This window comes from Astyanax mexicanus, chromosome 16 (assembly GCF_023375975.1).
Source record: "Astyanax mexicanus isolate ESR-SI-001 chromosome 16, AstMex3_surface, whole genome shotgun sequence".
Taxonomy (NCBI): Eukaryota; Metazoa; Chordata; class Actinopteri; order Characiformes; family Acestrorhamphidae; genus Astyanax; species Astyanax mexicanus.
This window is the reverse complement of record NC_064423.1, coordinates 32608729-32628554: the sequence shown is the minus strand read 5'-3', so window position 1 is coordinate 32628554 and position 19826 is coordinate 32608729. Positions and strand designations below refer to the sequence as shown.

General features: G+C 36.8%; 1 protein-coding gene across 1 annotated transcript in view; it reads right to left on the bottom strand.

Annotated features, from left to right (window-relative positions):
* LOC103030160 (A disintegrin and metalloproteinase with thrombospondin motifs 7) overlaps positions 1–19826 on the bottom strand; it is a 150160-nt gene that overhangs the window by 127657 nt on the left and 2677 nt on the right. The window contains exons 2-6 of the mRNA XM_049465710.1: positions 13776–14143; positions 11852–12029; positions 10166–10353; positions 4396–4479; positions 3940–4064 (exon numbers count right to left, since the gene is read on the bottom strand). Coding sequence (XP_049321667.1) covers positions 3940–4064; positions 4396–4479; positions 10166–10353; positions 11852–12029; positions 13776–14143 — 943 coding nt within the window. The remainder of the gene's footprint in view (positions 1–3939; positions 4065–4395; positions 4480–10165; positions 10354–11851; positions 12030–13775; positions 14144–19826) is intronic.

The window sequence follows — 19826 nt, the reverse complement described above, 5'->3', positions numbered from 1 at the left end:
TGAGGTCGTAACTAACTGTTGTATAAAGCTGAACAACTGCACAGTTTCATTGTTTTTGAATTTTTACAGACTCTTGTCTGATAAAGTTTTCATATTGATAATCGTTGATGGAAACTGAATGTTTTAGGGTGAAACATCATCCTCTTTAATAAGATATGAAAACTGAAAGTGTGGAATTCGTCAACTGCTCAATAAGCTTTACAGGAAATGTGCCAAAATGACTGTTCATAATAATAAAACACAATAATACAACATAATACACTGGCCTTTTCTCTCAGCAATTTGTGGGTAAAATTAGAAGCTCTCACTGCGACATAAAACTAAAGAGGGCTAACAGACAATATCATCAGCGATCAGAAACATTACATGTATTGTGAAATAAAAAAGGTTCATCCATTACACATCCACCCTGCACAACGACGCTCGTGTCATCATTGTGTAGCCAGTCATTTCAGTGCTATTAAGCTTATTATGGGCATTTTTCACTATAGCAATAATTGAGGATATTAGCGTTAGCGTCATTCAGGCAGACACAAGGCAAAACAGTCTACATGAAAGAGCTTCAGACAGTGCGCACAGCTGGATTTTTAAAACAGACTTTGTGGAAGGTAAAAGATGTGCTTCATACAAAAACAACAGCGGTGGACAATAACATATTTATCTATCATTAAACAAACAACAAAATAGCCTGCATTTTAAATAAAAAGTATAACAACACTATCTTTTAAACATGAACTCACACACCCTTTACCTGCACTACTGCTTATACTTGCACATCTTTAATTCCCTCTACAACTGTGACATTTAAAGAATGGTATGCACATATTTACTTTACCAGCCTTAAGCTTTTATACCTCTATATTTGCACTACTGTTTATATGGGTCCTGTTTATACTGATACTGTCTTGTGTCTCTTGTCTCATGTATGCAGTGTTGGGAAGGTTACTTTTAAAATGTAATCCCTTACAGATTACTGATTACATCACTCAAAATGTAATTTGTAACGTAATCAGTTACATTACTTCAAGTGAGTAACGTAATCTGATTACTTTGGATTACTTACAATATTGTCATTTTTTTCAGCCTGAATGAATGTAGCAACCACATATTGCATATTATCCTTTTATTTTTCTTTCCAGTTAACAAATAGATAAACAAATAAAACAGCCTTTTCAATCACTTCATAAAAATACTTATGAAACCATTTCATCAAACAATTTTATGAAACACATCTATAAATTGATGATAAAACAATTTAAAACCAAACAATGTAACAACAACTGTAAGCTATCTACTTGCAGGTTTGCCACCAGTGTTAATTTTGACAACAAATTTTGATTTAGTCTTAGTCATAGTTTTGTGACGAAAATAGCATTTAGTTTTAGTCACAATTCAGTAATTTAGTCGACTTAGTTTTAGTCAACTTAATGTCATAAGAATATAGTCTACTAAAATTACATTAAATTTAGTCGACTAAAATGTAAAGGGTGTAAATGTAAATGCTTTTTTCATCAGTTCCCTTGAATTATTAACTATACACGTATACGAAATGAAACGTTTAATAACCACTTGAGTAATATTGTTAATGTTTGAATGTGAAATATATTTATAACTGATTTAATGTATATTATTATTATTATTATTATTATTATTATAGGTGTGTGACTATATATATTTTACATTTAAAATTTTGCTCTAGAAATCAGGTCATAAAACAACTGAATAGTTAAATTATAGTTTAAACAGAGCTGTAGATGCAAAAACAGCTTTTAAATGATCTAGTTTTATCTCCAGCACTAACCCAGCACATCTACTGGAGCTACAGTCTATAAATGAGATCAAAAACACACCTTCACACACTGTGCTGTAGAGATGCTCTCAGGATGTACTGAGAGACTTCATGAGTTAAAGTGAGAAACTTATGAGAAAGTGCTGTAAGGAACTTTACACAGACTTTTGGGTTCAGAGATTCACTTATTTTATTGTTTTATTTTGGATATATTATTGAGTTTCTTTCTGACTTGTTCCTGCTTTAACACTAGCTATATCTTTCCCACTGTGAGACTAAACAGATGATCTGATCTTAATGCGTGAGTTCTGTATCAGTTTTGTGTTTTAGTGCACTGCCGAGTTAAACACATCAGCTCATGAAATAACATCAGTATTAAAACGCGGATCTCTGCATGGAGATCTGTGGGACTCTGCTCTGCAGAAGCTGAAAGATTAGTGGTGTTTTTACCGGAGATGGAGTCGCTCCACACGGTTTACACGTTATCTTGTTTTTTGCGACGTCAAAGGAGAAATATATCGCCCCTCTCTCTCTCTCTCCCTGCTGAACGAGTTAACTTCCAGTCGAGCTCCGTAAGTATCGACAGGTTAATTCCCGGGTTTGTAACTGAGCGCGCAGCGCTACTGCAGGAAAAACAGGTACTGATTGGATGACTACCCCGCTTGTCCCGCCTCTCCACCTTCGCTAAAGTAGCAGTGATTGGATCTCTTCCTAACTGGTCACTACCTTTCACAGAACTAAATCAGTTCTGATTGGATTTCGTCCCTGCCAAACATTTTCGTCTCGTTTTTATTCGTTGACCAAAATGTCAATTAATTTCGTCTCGTTGTGTGTGCGGAGCCGCTGTCTGCCCCTCCTCCCTGTGTGTGTGTGTGCAGCGAGACGGGAGGAGGGGCAGACAGTTCCCTGTCATATCAGAGCGATTCACCGCAAAATGTTATTTGCGTTTTGTCAGTGTTGGAAGAACAAAAATAGGAAAGTACCGCAATGTAATCCTTTAATTTTAGCAGAGTAACTGTAATCTGATTACCATTTATTGAAGCAGTAACTGTAACGGATTACAGTTACTTATAATTTGTAATCTGATTACGTAACGCCGTTACATGTAATCCGTTACTTCCCAACACTGCATGTATGTCTATATCTGTGTCTTTGTCATATTGTATATATAGCATCTCTCATTCATTATACTGTTTTTTTTAACTATAAGACACTTAAAATCCTTTCATTTTCTCACAAATTCTTAGTGCATCTTATAATCCGGTGCGTCTTATGTATGAATTCTTCCACTCAGGTTATAAGGAGCAGTAAAGCCACTCAACTGAAGTGCAGCATTATACAGAAGTTTCAGTCAAGTTTCTCCATCACCAAGACTCAGAGACTGGAGCAGTATTAGCATTAGCCGCTAATAGCACAAAGCGCTAGCTCTTTTGTCGTTCAGAGGTGAGTTTTTGTCTGTAGCCTGCTGCTAACTCCGGCTAGCACTGCTGGAGCAGCATTAGCATATAGTGTGAAAAATACGCTATTTATAATTGTTATTTTGCTGTACTTGCTGTAACTTTGAGGAAGGAGAGTAACATACTTTCAATCCTCTGTATGTCCTGTACATATGCAGAGTTGACAATAAAACTACTAGACTTTGACTTGACAGGATATATATTCAACATTTAACCGACAAAGCACGATACATTAACCACTTTTCTTTTTGTTCACATAAAAAAGGGAAATTTACACAGATAAAAGCAGTGAATCTTTGGTAAACAAAACAGATGCTATTGCTATGATAGTTCAGCTAACGTTACTAGCCTAGCCCTGTACAGTTCATACCTTTTAGCTGGAGAAAAGACAGTGTGTAAAAAGATAGTACACTTATGCAGCACGTGGTAAAATGATGCTGAATGCTTTATTTTTTGCCTTTTTTGCTAGTGTTTTGCGTTTATGGTCATTTTAATGGACATTAATGCAGCCAGACTAATTATTGACATGTATAAAAAGATTTGTGCAGTAGTAATTAGATGATTAAGATTGTTTGTCTTTGTACAAAAATAATAATAGAAAAATTAGATCCATACTGAATAATCCATTTTCTACTTTAACCTCAGAGAAACTCGTAGTACTCAAGTCCACAGCTGAAATAACTAAAAACACACCTCGTAAGAAGGACTGCCACGTCATGGTGCACCGGATGGTCATCTCCTTTCATGTTAAGGTGTTTCTGCCATTTGCAGAAGCTGTTAAGGCTGTTGTCTGCATGGTGGGTGATCTTTAGATCCTCCTGATTATATCATGGAGTAAATGGGGAAAATTGTCAGTAATCAGAAAATGATCAATAATAAAAGTACTGCATTCAATTCCACATGTAGTTCATGTAGTGGCGGAGCATGAGAAGAGAGTTACGTAACTGAAGATCTAATAATAACTTTAAAAATATCTATTTTTATATTCTACAGAATCCATCTCTTCAAGGTTTCAGACAATATCTTGGATGTAGGCCATCCATATATGGATGAATGGTTCCATTTGTGTTACTCCACTTCAATCTCCTTTTTATCACTGTCTGATTTAGACCTTCTGATCTGCACCGGCTGAAGGTCTGTCCATCTTACCTCGTCCTGTTCTAGCAGAATGAGGCGTACGACCACAATGTTGATGGCGTTTCCAATGCTGGAGTCATGAAACAACCCTGCAACCTGTACAAAACACAAAGAGCACTAAATTATGACATGTATGACCCGGAATAGCATAACCTCACCTCAGGTGAAGGCTGTAAAAGATGGGAAGAACAGGTTAAAACAAGGAATGTATATACCTGCATTAACGCATGCAATTAATTAGTAAAACATTATTATTACAAAAAAAAAAATTAACCTTAAAAAACGATTTTTTTCTGGGGTGGTGAGAATGTCATCTGGTCTTGATCTGATACAGCTATCAAATATACTTCTTTTTAATTGAGATAAACTGCTGCTGATAAGGCACAGTTTAATCTGATATATTAGCCAGATAAAATACTGCTATAAACAAATGCTGTCTCTGCTGATCCATGCTGTTTACACATGCAGTAATGTGCAGCGTTCACTGCTCGCAGCAGCACTGCATGTCCTATTGAAAACACTGTGTTTGAAAGCGTTCAGAGTTAAAGCAGCTTTAAACTGGACAGATATAAACGCCTGAAGATCGAAACTTCTCGCAATATTTACTTTCTTGCTCCCACGCCAGACAGCTTTGACCAATCAGAGGAGACAATGTGCTCACATGGTTTATTCCTGCACATTTTGGTGCGTTTTGGTTTATGCACGTGTGAAACAAAACCAAGAAACAGAGAAAGGAACACTGGACTGACCTGTAGGATATGTGTGTGTGGGGACTCCAGCATTAAATATTGATTGAAATAATGATTTATTTTAAGTTATCTTTTTGCACAAACAATTGTAGCCAGACACCAAAGGTCACAATTATTATCACCCACTGCACTGTCTACTGTAAATGTTAATTCAGCTTTCTATTACGTATTCTCGCCATATTCTCACACATGACAGTGTGGAGGAATAGTAAATGTTTACACGACAAAGAAATACACAGAAACGTACCATCTATCTGCCACCCACTTTCAGTACTCACTTAAACTCCAATAAATCAGCATGCTATCCAGTGTTAAATCTCTCGCACGAAATAACACCTCAAAACTGTTTGCAGATGTTTGTATTCCCAAGCTGTTCTCTGGACAACAGTTCATGGGCAGTTTATATATTTATATTAATGTTTACAGTGTGTTTATAGGCACTAATAAATCAGATTTTAGTTATTTCAATCCAGTTATTTATTCAGAATATTTACATGGCTTCGGGTAATTAGACAATTTGATATTGTTTCAAAACATATAATAGTACACAGTGCTACCCTTCTTACAGCTTTGTCTACAGAAAAAAACTAAAGCATACATTTGTATACATGCTGATATGATCAAATCTGATGACTTCAGCTCTTTTTATTGGATTTCGAGGTGTTAAAAAAAACTAAGAAACCTAAATTCTAAATATGCATTTTACTAAATTAAATATATTTAGATGATACCTGCATAAATCTCATTGTATTATATTTTTTATTGGATTTCTAGGTTTTAATCCAATGGCAGAAGTCTAAGAAATCATTTTTTTTTTTTCATGACTCGACCAATCGAATAATAATTAGATACTCACATAAATCTAATTGCATTAAAATCTGATTATAGAGTAAAATTATATTAATGTTAGGTTATTAGATTTTACCTGGAAATATAGAGTATTCCATATGGAATAAGATAGTTTATTATGTACTGAACCTGCAGCTGTCACAATTTAAACACTGCACTCCTGCTATTTCTATAGAAACATAATTTAGTCATTAAACAGAAAAGAAAAAGGAAGAAAGAGGAAAAAAGCAGAATAAAAAGGTAAAATCCCTCTAATAACGTTAAAGTAAAGACTGCAGAGCCCCCGTGCAGTGTAACAGCTTAGCATACACACCTATCTCCCTCTCCCCACAAAGTCCTCATTGAAGTCTACGAGAACAGACAAGACTTTCATGTGCCGCAGGTGCTCATTATGAAGTGTTCTAGTGAATTAATGAGCCACCTTTTGTCTGTTTGGTGGGTCAGAACTTTTTTTTTTTAGCGTTAAGTTAGAGCTGAGCTTTAACTTCCTGTTTCTACAGTCTGTAATCAAGGCTTGATGACAAAGCTTGACAATTAGGCCACTTATGATCACTATAGTATCATGGAAATTGAATTTTTTCTTGAAAATAATACAGATTTCAAATAAAAAGAAAAAATCCTACAGACCACTGCGTCAATTCAATGAATAAAAAAACTAATCTGCTGTTGGTGACCAGGATTTAACTGGAAAAGCAATACGAAAGAAATTCTCCTCTAATTGGACAGATATGATAACTTACTGCACATGTCCTAATCCAATTTGAAATGCAGTATCTTGTCTGAACTCCTGGGAATTCTCTCTAACAACTGGGAATTTGTTTTGCTGAGCTTTTGTCTGGGTGATTTAGCCCGGCGCATTCTCTCTGCACAATATATAAAGGCTCTCATTCATTCTTGCCTCCAAGAACTTTCCAGGCTGTAAAAGAGGAGGGTTTTCTAACCGACAGGATGAAACGCATAGCTGAGCAAGTAGCACGGATACAGTCAAACAGGCTTTGTGTCCCATTCATTCATCAGCTTGTGCCACCTAGGATAAACAGTGGCTATTCCACACGATTAACCATCTTGGACAAGGATCCAGCTTGATGGATAAAATACAGGGTTGCAATGGTATGAGAATTCATGGTATGACAGTGCCCTAGAAAATAGCATGAGATCATTGTAGGACAATATTTCACCACTGGTGATACACTAGACAACCTCAGAAAAAAATCTACTGCTTTTAAATATTAATAACTGAAATCTAGAAATGTTCCACCATCCAACATTTTCCTAACATTACATTTTTGTTAGTGTTTAGTGCTTTACCCGTTAGAACCTGTATTTCAGCTACACTTCAGTCCTTCAGTCTCAGAACTACAGTTTTAAAATTATTATTAACATCAGTTTAATTGGTCCTAGAGGAAAACCCTGTGGAACCTCACAAGATATGCTACATCGACCCACAGTCACAATATAGAGCTTAGATCAGGCCCAAAAAAAATCAACCATGTGCACGTTCTGCCCGAGCCCAACCTTACCCAACTCATAAACTCTGTCTTTATGAGCCAAAGCCCGAGCCTGATTTAAGCTAGACTTAAACTAAGCTTTTTAAAAACATATTCAGGCTGTTTAAATGAGCTAAATCTGTTCTGAATGATGTTAATTAACATTGCAACACTAAAGAAGCATAGACCTCTTATGTAAGAAAAATGTTTATTAAGAAGTCAAGTGCGTAATGTGGACCTATGGAGAAGCTCATGTATGAGTAAGCCCCAGAGCTGCGTGATTATAACATTATATCCTGTTTAACTTTTTTAAAACAAAGTTTGATTGGTTACTTTGCGGTATTGTTTATTGATTGTCACGGAATAACGACTAAGTAAAGTGGTGAGAAATCTCTGACCCAGCCCGAGATCAGATCGAGCATCTGGGAGTTTAGATTGTCTGTGTTTCAATAAAAAGATTGATATTTTACACCATGTATTGGCATGAAACATTCTAAATGATACAATATATTGCAGCATCAATATACCCTCCCACGCCTAGTGTGCAGTGAAAACCCTAACCGCTGCAATATTAATACAGTACATAGAGCAGTGGCAGAAAACTTTGTTGTCAAACTGTCAAGCTGTCATACTTTCCTTCAGGCAAGATGTTGCCCATTTACGCACAAATGCCAGGAACAGACACGCCCTCAGGGATGTTTTATAGAGAGAGATGGCATTAGAGTGTCTGCACAACCTTGGCATCCAGCAAACAGAAAGGGGGGAAAAATGGAGAAAAAAAGCTTCAGAGGAAACTGCAGCTAATGGAATGTTTCCTCTTTACATTACGGCTCTCGAATCCAACAAAACATCAGTAATGGAGACATTTTTCTGTTCTTCCTGAGGGCTTTTCCTTTACATGCCCTTCAGTGGCAGCAGCAAACTGAACTGAGTGTATTTTGGAAAAAATTATCTAACAGCCTGCAGCTGTATTACAGCAAGGTCAGCTGACTTGGACTCGACTCAACTGAATGAATGCTGCCTCAATGTGCTGTGCAGCGGGGGAAGGCTAGAGCCTAGGAGTTAAAACTGGAAACAATGGGGAATTGAAACATCAAAACAGACAAAAGGAAAGAGTGCTAGTGAGGAAATTAGGGAAACTGGAAAATGAGGCCAGGATGATGATCTATGTGTGGATGAATGAGTAAGATTGGCACGTTTCACGTATCTATGTCTTTGATTAAAACCAACAGCCTCTAAAACTGCTGAGATGTGTCTTGCAGTATTATTGCAGAGTTTGGGGAGTGGAGAAAAAAATTCTAATTAATGGAAAACAAGTGTCCTGGCATGACCATCCCCTCAACGTCTAATACAGTATATAAATCATAAAAAGTGGAGTGTGGAGAGTGGTTTGATTGGTTTGCTTTTCTGCTTTCTGACAGAATGTAATGAATAACAAAAATGAACAAAACTGGGACCGAGGAAAGTTTTACACCACAGTCATTGATTGGGATCATGAATAGTTAAACATGGGTCACAGCTGGGTTATACACTATACATAGGGCCTAGATGAGACCCAGGTGAGATTGGGGTGGGCTGTAACAATGGAGACCATTTGGGAAGCCCACCTGTGTCCTAGTAACAACACAAACATGTACAAACTGACCTAGATCCCATGCCCACCTGGAACCCACCTATAGCCCATGTTTTAATCCACGTGAGCCCAGAATGAGCACTGTCAAGAGAAGAAGGTTTTTTGACAGGTTTGGGAGCATTATTGTTTAAATTTGGTTGAATTCAGGAAAATGGGTGGAGCACAGTCTTCCCAGAGAAGGGGACATTACACTTGCTGCCAACAGGTTCAGGTTTATCTGCTTTAGAGAGTTCTATTCTATTGGCAAACTTTTCTACAGGGAATAGGCAAGCTGTGTACTGTATTTTCAGTAATACAAGGAGCTTTGAAAATCCTTTAATTTTGCCCAATGTGTGCCTTATAATCCGGTGCGCCGTATGCATGAATTTTACCAGTCAGGTTGTAAGGAGCAGTAAAGCCACTCCGCTGAAGTACAGCGTTATAAAGGAGTTTCAATTAAGTTTCTCCAGCACCAAGGCTGGAGCAGTATTAGCATTAAGTGCTATCCACAGTGCTAGCTCTTTCGCCATTTAGAGGTGAGTATATTGGACTGTAGTCTGTGTGTTTACCATGTTAAAACAAGCTATGTGGGAAAAACCACTAGCTGATAGTGCCCTGGTTTCCTGAAATACTCAGGGTTCCTCAGTGCTGTCAGGCAGCATTTACTAGTGCTTAGCACTGCTAACCGTGGCTATGCTGAAATACTGGAAATCTGAGCTTACTCTAAGCAAATGTAAGCGTTTTACACAACCAAATAAACTATTTTCAGAAGATAAATCTGTGTCTATTAACATCCAGCACTTGTTTGACTTTAAAATAAAGTATTTTTTAAGAATTAAATTTGTGTTTACTTAGGAGCCCCCAGCGACTACTGTCGTTAAAAATGCGCCTTATAATCTGGTGCACTTTATTATATGCTGTGCCTTATAGTCCGTAAAGTGGTTTAATGGATGACTTTATGGATGGTAAAGACCAATGAGTAAACTTTTCTATTAAAAGTATATAAATTTATGCAAAACTCTCTTATTTATACAAAAATGCTAAACTCTAAAACAGAGGTTAAACACACTTAGAAACATACTTACAATATTCATGACTGAAAGAACGTAGCTCTCCACTCCATTCCTGCCGTGGTACTCCACCATTTTCGGGTCAGCCACCACCAGCGTCTCCACCCATTTCTCTCTGCTGATAGAGCGTTGTCTTCGGCGGTGTTGGCGTTTCTCCCAGCGCTCCCGCTGTCTCTCCACTCGGACGACTCCTCCCCGAGGATCTGAGACAGTAAACTCCTCATTCAGTAAAGCCATCACTCAGCACCATTCATTGACTTCATCACTGAGCCTCGCTTTCAGTCCACATCAAGCCAAACTTTAGAGACTTTTATCTGCCAAATAGTTGAGCAATCTGCTTTTACAGGCAGCCAAAACATCTGGAATTGGAACTGTAATTGTGAGTTTTAATACACTGTGCAAACACAATTAATAAATAAATTATAAATAGAATTGCTGTGCTTGTGAATTTTTTTATTTATTTGCTGTACGCTCTTAAAAATACAAAGGTGCAACAAAGTGTTCTTTGAGCAAAGCTATGGTAGCACCATTTTTGGTTGTTGTAGTAGTATTCTAAAAACTTTCTATACTGGTAAAGTGGTTCAATTTTTAAATGATACAAGGTTCGCTGTTAAAAACATTGGGCCTCATTAATGAAATCTTCATTTATACATGTAGAAACTGTGAGTAAATAACTTTCCACCAAGGACTAGGGATGCAGTGATAAAATATTATGATCAGATGTTGATTAATAAGTATTAACTAAACTAGCTGGACCAGGTATTGACTATTTAAGCCAATCCATATGTCCGATCAATTCACTGAACCTGATGCCTGAACTGTGTTTGTGTTAGGCTCTGGCTCAAACCCTGCTGAGCCCAGCTGTTAGCATCATGGCTAAACCACTCCAAACCTGCTGAGGTTTGCTGATGTGACTGTTAGCCTTGTGGCTTTAACTCAGCTGAGCTTGGCTATTAGCAGTGCTGCTTACCTTCTGAACTCAACAGATTCTCCCATGGCTTTGAATCGGTTTTTGGGTATCAACCAAATTTGCATCATATTTTTTCCCATTCTTTAGATAGAATTTTAACTTATACTCCGTACATTTTCACACAATTATCTAAAATTTCTACTCTTTACATTTTAAAAACAGCCTTGTCACTCCTATTTAATTTCAGCTTTTTTCTTTCCGGCTTCTCACCTTTCAACGAAACCCTTATCCAGATAAATCTCTCCATTCAGACAGAGTGAACTGATTGTGATTGCACAAGTCCCTTCATTCATTCATTCATTCATTCATTCATATTCAGGTGAAACAGGGAGCCTAGTGCATCCCAAGTTACATTATAGTCATTATGGCTTTTAGAATATTGTGTTTTGAGGAGGGGGCACTATAGAGCACTATAAAGTAAAATACAGAAGTATTTTAAACCCTAGTATCTATACTTTTACCTACAGAGTAATTAATGGGAATACTTTTTACACCTTTGAGTAAAACTGTAATACTGTAATGTATCTGGGTATTCATGAAAAAAGGTTTTACAAACAATTTGTGCCCAAATTTGTCCTGCTTCGATTTCAGTGGTCTGTTGTTCCGTACGTAAACCCAAGTTCCTCAATGGTTCCTCTATGGTATTGCTGAAACAACCCTTTGTAGCACCTTAAGGTTTTGATTGTTCAAAGTAAAGAAGCCATTAGTGCCCTCATATCCTGCCCTTTTACCTTTAACCCCACAGGTCCCATTTGATGGCTTTTCCAACGACAAAGGCTGCACCAGCTGGTGGTCTGTTTGAGAAGTATCCCGCTTATAGATCACATGGGCCTGAGGCTTTGCTGTTCCGTGCGGCTGCTCCAACGGTCTGATGAAGAATTCCTCTTCCGAGAGTTTGAACAGTCCTGTCTACAGAAAACAGGAGGTCAAACCACACTGACACTAATTATAAGCCCCATAAATCCACAGGACATGCATTATCCTCCCTATTATGCCTATTTGGAACTTCCCCTCGGGCTATATAAAGTACCTGCGAGAGGGAAATCGAGGTGAAGTTTGGTTTATATTTGGAAATTCTTCGCAGGCAGCCAAGCATTCAGCTTATTTGAGAAGAACACATTTGGAATACAGCTAAAGATAAATGGGCAACAGATGAAACTGTGATGGTTGGCATTAGAGGTCTGAACAACTTTTATAGACTGGTCTACTTTTGAGAATTAAAAGTCTCAAAAGTAATATTTGTAAGTTGATTGAGTTTGAATATTATAAAAGAAAATGGTTCTTAGACATATACAAACACTATCTATCTATCTATCTATCTATCTAGATAGATAGATAGATAGATAGATAGATAGATAGATAGATAGATAGATAGATAGATAGATAGATAGATAGATAGATAGATACTTTATTAATCCTGAAGGAATTTAGCTGCCAGTAGCAGTTACACAACACATTAGAAACAAACAATAAGTGTAGTACAATAAGAGAGCACAGTGAGGGATATAAAATTCTAAACTGTGACTTACAAATATATAAACAAATATATAAATACAAAAACTATACAAAGTGTGGAAGTAATCAGTCGTAGATATGAGGTAGTGCAGTAAAATAATAAATAAAGGCCTCAAAATTATAGAATTACTACTAGAATATTTGTAATAGAATTGCTTCTAAATACTTTACTCTGATTGCATGTACACTGACCTTCCACATGTCATGGGACAGAAGCTAGTATTGTGTCCCATGACTTTTGCCATGTCTCATAGAAGCTAAAGAATGCAACACTGACTGAAAGCAGAGATAAGTGTGTTTGGTCTCCTGTACTGAATATGGATGTGATTTCTGCTGGATTCACTTGTCTGTTTGCATAGGCAATTCCTGCCACACATAGCTGGTCATGTCTAAATCAGCCACTGTGTGTGATTTTTGTGAAATCACCTCTTTTCACACTGCTGCTGATTCGGCATTGCTAAGTAGCATAACAGCATGCTCGGAGGAAAGCGAAGCAACTCGGTTCAGATACATCAGCTCACAGATGCCTTGTGCTGATTGACATCACCCCCTAGGAGTTATGAGGGTAGAGAGTGCCATCTACCCACCCAGAGAGAGCATGGCCAACTGTGTTCTTTCAGCGCATGACCAGGATTAGAACCAAAGATCTCCCGATCATAGTGGCAGCACCTTAGTCTGCTGGACCACTTGGAGCCCACACACTGCACCATCACCAATCAACAGGACTATTTATACTGGGATTCAGTGGTTGCCACACCCCTGATTTAACTGTGTTTGTTATTTCTGTTAACTCTGGTTGCCCTTTGAGTACGATTTCTGTTCTTTTTTAATCTCTGCCTGCTTCTTAATTATTTTTGTCTGGTGTTTTTGGATTAATAAACCTGCCTTGCATTTGCATCTAAACTACTTTGTTTGGTTCTGACATAAACGTTTTAAATGTTCCAGGTCAAATGTCTGAGTGTTCTTAATAACAGAAATTATTATATAACACTATTTTTATACTAGCAGCTTAGAATGGTTTAAAAATGACAATTATATAATTTATCGTAATCATTTCTGGGACAATATATCATCCCAGAAACATAGTTATTCGCAACATAACACATTTATCCAACACAAATTCATCATCCAGCTACTCACCAAGCCGTCACAGGTGCTCACAGCTGCTTGACCCTTGGTGGCTGAACTGCTCCACACTTCCCCGAGAAAGTAGCACACAGAATGGCCATGAGAATGTAGCGTGGATCCCTGGAGACCACCGTACCGCCGCTCTGTGAGGAAACCAGGGGCTAAAAGGTGAGGGTTCAGGCTGAGATTGAAATGCAGCTCCTGGCCGCCGTACTGCAGGTTGTAGAAAACGTGAGGCAGACTTTCTCCGCTGTCCTCCGTCTGCCTCCGGCGAATCCGACTCACGCGATGAGACACAAGGTTGGAGATAAAATGTCCAGTTGAATCCACTCTTTGAGGATGAATAACCTCATATTGAAGAAGCCCTTCTAGCGAGCTATCTGCAGAAGAAATCAGGAAGATACACTGCATTAAAGGAGTTGGATTTTTTTTTGTGTGTTGCCAGATAGCGTCAGGGAACATATTATAGTTAGGTCTGTTACAATAATTATGTTATAGAATTAATATAAAATGAATTTAAGGCTAGGCCAAAAATGCATATTACAGTATTTTTCAAGATTCTGGCAGTTTCACGGTATATCACAGTATTTTTTTTTTTTGCATGACTGGGCTGTAATATAGGTTTGTGAGTAACTGTACTGTTAGGAGTACATATAATATGAAACACCAAGGCTTTAAATTAAGGATTTGATTAGTATTGGGTTCACTTTGTCCCACAAAATTACACAATAAATAAAATCAGACTTTATGATCAGAAAAACAGCTAAAGAATGTAAACGATAGACCTTCAAAAATAGATACGCTAACAAATCTAACACGGCTTTCTTTACTAAATAAAATATTTTAATAAATAGTTCCATTAACACTATAAACAAACCTAAAATACTCAATGTTTAAGTATTCAAAGAGATATTGCTCAAAAAGATATATTTCTAAATAGATAAATAAAAGTTTAATATCAAAAAATGTACTATATGTTACTCCTGAAGCCATTAGAGGCATTACAGTATTTAAATGAGCTACAATTCCCTTCTTTCTCCAGTTAACAAATACATTCAAATCCTCCTTCAAGCTACAGTATTAATATATTTAAAAGTGCTGTAGTTTCTGCTCTTTTTTACTGAGATAAAAACATCCATACAGAAGAAACAGCAGCAGGAGGTGTTTTGATTTCTCTGCAGGATGGAGCTAAACCAGCCGATGACTTTCTTCTCTGACGGTGCTGTTCTGCACGCCGCTCTGCAGCGCCCTCTAGCGTTATGGCGGTATGAGAGAAACACATACCGGTTCAAGTTCACCCCATGTTATACCGAATGAACAGGTATATCGCCCAGCACTAAATTAATTATTGCACAATATATTGACATAACCTCAATCATTTTTGCTAACTTTAATATTGCCCATTAATATTTTTCTCATGAGCTGGTATGTCAACCTTGTTTTAGAGTTGTGAATATGATTTATTTATGTTTTATTTGTGTAGAATATAAAAAAAAAAAACATTAAAACCACCTTCAAGAACTGACTGGTCGCTCAAGGGATGCACAATATTAAAAAACAGGATTTGTTTTGTCCAGTATTGGAGTTCAATAAATGATATTTGGCAAATATAATCTGTCTCTGGTAGATATGTCATGGGAAATGATCAAAGTTAAACTTAAAACTTTCATTTGTATCAAACAGCAAAAAAGCTTTGTTACTTATTATATACTAGTGTATCTCAAAAAATATATACCGGTAATGAATATCATTGAAAAGTTACTTTATTTCAGTAATTCAGATCAAAATGTGAAACTAATATATTATATAGATGTCTTACACACAGATTGTATAATGTATTTTAAGTGGACCAACACCAGCAGATGGCATGTCTCTCAAAACCATCACTGATTGTGGAAACATTACATTCCAGAATCTGCTCCCTTGATTTACAAATAAAATATAAAATTTACTGATGATCATTGATGGTTTGGAGAGACATGTCATCTGATGGTGTTGATCCACTGTGTTTTATTATCAAGTCCAAAGTCAGTGCAGTTTTGTTTTCCCACAAAATCTTACAGCACTTCATGCTTCCCTCTGCTGACAACTTTTATGGAGATGCTGATTTCATTTTCCAGCAGGACTTGCCACACTGCCCACACTGACAAAAAGTACCAACTGTTTTTATATAATATTCTTAACTGAACTACTGAAATTATGTAACTTTCCAGTGATATTCTAATCTTCTGAGATGCACTAGTATACAGTTGCCTTTTCTTGCCTTTTAACTCCACATCCTGTTTGTGGACAGCTGCACGTACAGTACACACATTGCTGATTACAATGCTTAAAAACAATCTATTGCACATTATTTACTTGGAATTGCCACATAAGTGTTTTGTTTAAAACTAAAGTTGCCAACAGACAGATGTTCAGATTTAGCCAGTATTTCGAAGTAATTTGATTATATATTTTACTCCAGACGAGAATAACGTGCACTGTGATAAAACATCTGCCTTTTATTCATTTTACTACATTTGGAACACTACAGCAACAGATGGTTTATTTCTTGGTAATTCTACCCAACACAGATTTAGTACTATTCTATGTGTTATAGATATTCATGATTGGCAAACACAGCAGACTTGATCCATAAAATAGAATCACTTCTGGGTTTTTAATGGTTTTGGTCTGAATTGGGATGAGCTAAGGGCTGTGTAGAGTTGCATGTGCACAGAATTGGCTGTGGTGGACTGAACATGCATAGAAACACACTTGAAAACTATACCTTGAACTATTGATGTCACTACTCAAAAATACTCAATTCTTTCCTGGATTTGGTGTCCTTTTGACACTACATGGCTATAGATTACATGAACAGTTCCATTTATTTCCAGTGATTTTAAAATCCAGGAATGGAACCTGGATTCAAGAACCAAATTTGATGACCTTGGTTTTAGGGGTTATGTCACTTTAAAAATAAACAGTAAAACTGGACGATTTGGCCAACATTTATATCATAGAATATTTCTTAGTTTAGGTTAATACAAAATAATTACAATATCAATACAAGCAACTCTTCGATAACTGTCACTGTTGGAGTACAGAGCCACCGTGGTCAGCATTGTGGATCGACACACTGCCCCAAGTTGCTTGTATGGTGATCTATTGAGCCATTGCCCACAACAGTCACCCTAGTAGTGATAAGAGGGACACTTACACCTCAGCTACCATATCATCGCTGTCCTATGAAAAAAACTTATCTCTATTTTTGGCGATTTTGAACACACAAACTGTCCCTTACACTGTGCCATAATTTCTTGATGAAAAAAACAGTAGAAACTCTTCAAAATGACCTAAAATAAACTGTTTTTACATTGACTTCCATAGAAAGTTTACCAGGTTTTTTCTCTCTCCTGTAAAGTTGCTGTTTTGGAGAGTTTGGTGTTTTTCATTGGACAGCAACGATATGTGTTTGCTCTCATGGCAGCATTTCCAACTGGCGTAGTTCAGCAGGATAATGCTTGCCCATACACTGTAAGCATTTTCCAAGTATGTCTCAGTCTGGTTGCCAGATTTGTTGGCAAATAAATTTATGAAACCTGTTGGAACACCCACTTCAGCAACACGAGTGTGCAGGATCTACAGGCCACGCTGCGACATAGAGAACCTTTAGAGAACCAATGCCCAACCGTATTTTATTGTGTATCCAGGCTGGATGAGACCCAACAGGACACAGGACAAAAAATTTATATCACAGTATTTTTCAAGATTCTGACGGTTTCACAGTTTATCACTATATTTTATTTATTTATTTTGTTTTTTTGCATGACTGGGCTTTAGTTTTAGTATAGGTTTGTGACTTACTGTACTGTTAGTAGTACATATAATATAAAACACTAAGACTTTACATTAAGGCTCTGATTACTATTGGGTTTACTTTGTCCCACAAAATTACACAATATATGAAGAAATCAGACTTCAATAGTGTAAAAACAGCTGAAGATTTAAACAATAAACCTTAAAAAGAGATACGCCAACAACTTTAACATGGCTTCCTTTTCAAAACTAAATATTTTAAATAGTTCCATAAACCTTATAAATGGACCTAAATACTCAATGTTTATGTCTTCAAAAGAGATGCTCTTAAGATGCTTTATTTCGCACCTCATTTATGGATATGGAGTTTTATCACTTGTGCTGAATAAATGACTCCACACCCAGGACAAATTTTAAGCTGTCTGAACCTTTTGAGGCAATAATTGCTGTTTGCAGTTGTTTTTCTATTTTACTCAGATAAAAAAACAATGATACAGTGAGGAACAGCAGCAGGAGCTCTTTAGATAAAAGGCTGTTCTCATTTCTCTCCAGACAGGACAGAGCGAGATGAACGTTTGACTCCACAGAGCTGAACTATCATTACTCCAGTATGTTAGCTTGTTATGGTCACTTGCTAGCGTTAGTTAGCAAGCTTTACCAGTATGCTTTTTTAGCGGTACCGTTCTACACAGCGCTCTAGAGTTTTTCCCAATAAACTTATTCTTTCACTCTAATATCATAATCTCTTACATTTGTTATCATTACAATTCAAACATTTAAAGTTTAGTTTGATTCCAACAGCTTCAACCTTCATTATTTTTTTTGTCAGTGAGCAAATAATAATATTAAATAAATGATTGTCCAGCCTAGTCCAAGACAATTCAATCCATTATATTCACATTTTAGCAAAAATGTGTTGATGATTTAACACATGATTTAACATTTTTCTTCAGAACCTTCATCTATAGCTCTTTAGCTCATCTAGCTATTTCCCAGCACTGTTCAAACTTTACCCTAGATATCCTGAATGAGAAACACAGACAAAGAGAAGATCATTCCTCTATAGAAAACTGTCTACAGTGCAGGGAGGAGGGGGGTAAGCTTGTTACACTGTATGAACTAAATGAAATGCTGTAAACAGCTGTAAAATTTTCATTCAGAAGAGCTGAATACAACAGTATAGTAAAATGTAGCTACACTTACTACAGTTTCCTGTTAGTGTGGGGGGAGCAGTGACAATGAAACAAAGAAAGGATGGAGCAGTATGTAATACTCTTGGCAGAACCAATGCATAACACTGGATACAATGGCACTAAGAATAGTGGATGTGCAGAATGATTTGTTATGCACGCCTCTGGCTTCGAAATTCTTCCAGTACAATAAGCTATCTCCTCATCTTTTCTTCAGTAGTCTATCTGGCTTCTGGCTTATTCCAGTACAATAAGCTATCTCCTTACATATTCTTTTAGTATCTTTAGATGGATCTTTGTGGTACAATAAGCTCGCCTTTACTTTTTCTTTTTCTCCAGTATGTGGAATCTGGATCCTTTTAGTACAATTATATTTCTTTACTTTTTCTTCAGTGTCTGGCTTCTGGATGTTTCTGGTACAATAGGTTATGTCCTTGCCTTTTATTTGACCTAAAACATCAACTTCAACACAGTTTATCTTAGCATTTAAGCTAAAAATAAGCTTTACGTAGGATTAGCAGATAATTTGAGGGTAAAACTAGTGTCAAATGTTTCCAATCAATGAAATGACAATCAGGTGTTAGTGGGTAGAGATTTAGACTGTAAGTAGAACAGTCTGATCTAAACAACACATGTTTGTGGAAAGTGTCTCATGCCACAAAAGAAAGAAAAATTCTGAGAAACTCAAAAGAAGAAGAATAGTTGATGCTCATTAAGCTGGAAAAGGTTATAAAACAATCTTTTAAGAGACTGGGCTCCAACAATCCACAACTAAATCGAAAAGTATACAAACAGAGGCCCATTTTGTCGCTGTCCAATGAAAAACACTTATCCCCATCTTTGTCGATTTTTAGTTTAGTACATAATTTGAACAGACAAACTGTCCCTTACACTGTGCCAACATTTCTTGATGAACGGGCCAATAGAAACTCTTCAAAATTACCTGAAATAAACTCTTTTTACATTGACTTCCATTGAAAGTTTACAAGGTTTTTTCTCTCTCCTGTAAAGTTGCTGTTTTGGACATAAGTGGTTTACATTTGACAGCAACAATATACAGTTTGCTAAAGGT